At 41.9% G+C, this 3,525-nt stretch overlaps 2 protein-coding genes across 2 annotated transcripts in view; one reads left to right on the forward strand and one right to left on the reverse strand.

The window, feature by feature from the left end:
• LOC101860554 (collagen alpha-1(I) chain) overlaps positions 1-2,816 on the reverse strand; it is a gene marked incomplete in the record, with an annotated part of 121,497 nt that extends 118,681 nt beyond the window's left edge. Inside the window, 2 exon segments of the mRNA XM_035968271.1 lie at positions 1,338-1,538; positions 2,631-2,816. Coding sequence (XP_035824164.1) covers positions 1,338-1,470 — 133 coding nt within the window.
• The window catches only part of LOC106011055, a gene marked incomplete at its 5' end in the record, with an annotated part of 12,420 nt that overhangs the window by 7,492 nt on the left and 1,403 nt on the right, over positions 1-3,525 (forward strand).

Here is a 3,525-nt window from a genome sequence, read left to right on the forward strand (position 1 = left end):
CACACACACACACACACACACACACACACACACACACACACACATTCATAAACAATTTCTGATTGTGATTTTTACGTACATTCAGAATTTTACCGAAAACCTAGCTGACAATCATGGTCGAGATTTTACGCTGTCACAAATAAAATAAATGACGCCAACTACGGATGGTTTACAGCAAGATTTAAAACAGAAAGCAACGGCGGAGCGCCTAACCATGACTCCACGAGAACCGATGCAGCTTTGGAAAATCACGCGAGTTTTGGGGAATCGCCATTCCATTAGACAATCAACTGCTTTTTTTGGAGAATCATCATTTCATTATACAGAATCAACTGATTTTTGGGAAATCGTCACAGAAGAGAATCAATGACTTTTCGGGTATGGCCATATCATTAGATAGAGAATCTAGTGGTTTTGGGGGTATTGTCATTTCACTAAAGAATCAAGGACATTTGGGGTATTGTCATTTCATTAGAGAATCAAGGACATTTGGGGTATTGTCATTTCATTAGAGAATCAGGGACATTTGGAACACTGTCATTTCATTAGAGAATCAAGGACATTTGGGGTATTGTCATTTCATTAGAGAATCAGGGACATTTGGGGTATTGTCATTTCATTAGAGAATCAAGGACATTTGGGAGTATTGTCATTTCATTAGAGAATCAACAATATTTGGGGTATTGTCATTTCACTAGAGAATCAAGGACATTTGGAACACTGTCATTTCATTAGAGAATCGAGGACATCTGGGGTATTGTCATTTCATTATCTAGAGTATTAAGGACATTTGGAGCACTGTCATTTCATTAGAGAATCAAGAATATTTGGGGTATAGTCATGTCAATAGTAAATAATATTCATCCCAGACCATAGTTGATCAAGGACAGGTTGCTTCATGTGAAAGCAAGGCCACGGATGTTTATACATGCTCGGATCCCTCATAGCCAGAAATAGATCCTTTCGAGGGCTATGATGATGATGATGATGATGATGATGATGATGATGATGATGATGATGATGATGATGATGATGGTGGTGGTGGTGGTTTGTGATGATGATGACGTGGAAAAAATCGTTACCATCATGAGACAAATTACTTGTTCATAGGAGATGACGATGATGATGATGATGATGATGATGATGATGACAATGACGCTGATGATGATGATGATCAAGACGATGATCATGACGATGATCATGATCATGATGATGATGAGGAGGAGGAGGAGGACGATGATAAGGATAACGATGCTGACGATAAAGACCAAGACAATGGTAATGACAACAACAACAACGACGACAACGATAATAATAATAATTTGTGGAAAACTCACCTGGCGGCAGGGGGGCGTTGGCGGCCAATGAGAATGGCACAGAGGCCAGGATGATCAGCGCAAGGGGAAGAACATTGAGCAAATCTGTGGCGCTGAAGCTCTTGCCCATCCTACGGGGGCTTGGCATCAGCATGGTGACGTGGCGCGTACGACCTCTGCTCACCGACTGGACATGTCAATCCAGACTCCGAGATTTTATAACTGTAGAGAGGGGTGGGGTGGTGGGTGGAGGGAGGAGGAGGATTCACAGGACGGTTAACAAACAAGCGAACGTTTGCAAAACTAGAATCTAGCTCTAGGCGAATACGATACAATGCTTTCTATACATTAATCCAGAATGGCTATGTATGTGTAAGACTGATAAATGCATGATTTCATATAACTGTATGTGAGTGGGAATTTACATTCCGATATTACAGCGAACGTTTTCAACACTAGATCTAGCTCTATGCCAATACAATGTTATTCTTTCTTTACCTTAGTTTAGTCCAGAATATTTTTCTTAATGAGAGTTCTGTGGAAGACGACTGATAAATGCATGATTTCATTACTCTTGTTGAGGGGAAATTACATTACAATGATAAAGTGAACGTTTGCAAAACTAGCTAGGCGAATACGACGATTTTCTTGTCTATGCATTAGTTTTGTTCCAGAACATTTGTTTAAGAGTTTCATACTATGTTTAAGACCACTGATAAATGCATGATTTTATTACTCTTATTGAGGGGATTTACATTACGATTATTCTGCGAACGTTCGGAAAACTAGCTAGGCTAATACGAACGGAGCTATTCTTATTCTTTCTATACGTTATCTAGAATGTCTGTCTACTTTTTGAGTCATATGCAAAACTGATAAATGCATGATATCATAACATATGTTGTTAAGGGGTATTTACATTCCGATATACAGCGAACGTTTGCAAAACTATCTGAACGTGTACGACGGTGTTCTATCCGTCAACCCATGATGTCTTCTTACAGTTACGTGTAAGATTTATTATTGCACATTCTGGTTAGAAATCTTCCTCGTCTGACATGGAAAAAAAGTATGAAAGGTCTCAAAAGAAAAAAAAAAACATTCACGTAAAAAAAAGACAATGCACTAAAAACAAAAGCAACCTTCCATATGTCTACTCTAAATGGACAACTAGTTTCTGGCCCCTCTTACCAAGGTTCTGAACAAAAAAACGTTAACTCTGTTTTTAAAAAACTGAGCCAAAAAGTTAAAAAGAATCCTGCATAGACCCCGAAAAAGCCGTAAAACTCAACGCTATCGGAATCACGTCCCTACCTAGTCTATCTAGGAAGGCCTGTTTCCTAGATATTCCTTCCCTCGACAACCTCTCTCTCTCTCTTTCTCTCTCTCTCTCTCTCTAGTCCACCTCACAAGCTAACCGTAAAACGAATTCACAGCTCCCAGCTAGCACGGTGCTACTCCGAGGGGCTGTTGCTTCGTTCTGAGCAAGGAAGGATTCACTCACCCTTGCTCCCTGCATGCACACTCTCCCACACACACACACACGGGGGGCTCGCTCTCGCGCTCACTCGGGACCTAGACCTAGGCTAGGCTACACGTCTTCGGATTGCTCGCCCTCCGACGTTGCATGAAGCCTCAAACTGCACGCTCAGCGAATCTCGCCCACGTCAGCCATCTTTATCGGACCTCTATACCTCGTTTTCGCCCCGCCGCGCCGCCGCTCAAATTGGGGGCGCCACTGGCCTAATCAGAAAGGGGGAAAGAAGAACGTGTACAGGGCAAGTCTCTCGACTTCGGGACTTACTTCCAGGTTCCATTCTTTCCCTTGCTTTGCTTGTGACAACATATGTATACGTATGTACGGCTCTTTTCGTCTATGCAGATGGTCAATTTTGGTCTCAAGGTTGTCTTCATGCAGCTTCTTTCACGACGAATTCTTCCTATGTTTGAAGCGCAGATTCTGTCGCAGTGCTGGCATGTCAGTGACGTGGATCGAAGCTCAGAATTTCCGCTGTTTTCCTTGAAAAGTTGAATAGAGAGAACATGGGCCACAACTTGTAGCTTGCAGAGCGAGTCTTTTGGCGTATGGACTTACTTCTTAGTACCATTCTATTCTTTGCTTGTAATTGTAGGTAATGTAGAAAGAAAAGGGTTCCCCTGGGGCAGTGCCACTGACTGTAGTGTCTTTAGACCATTCCCAAAAGGGGGG

Source organism: Aplysia californica, unplaced genomic scaffold, assembly GCF_000002075.1.
Source record: "Aplysia californica isolate F4 #8 unplaced genomic scaffold, AplCal3.0 scaffold00048, whole genome shotgun sequence".
In the NCBI taxonomy this organism is placed as follows: Eukaryota; Metazoa; Mollusca; class Gastropoda; order Aplysiida; family Aplysiidae; genus Aplysia; species Aplysia californica.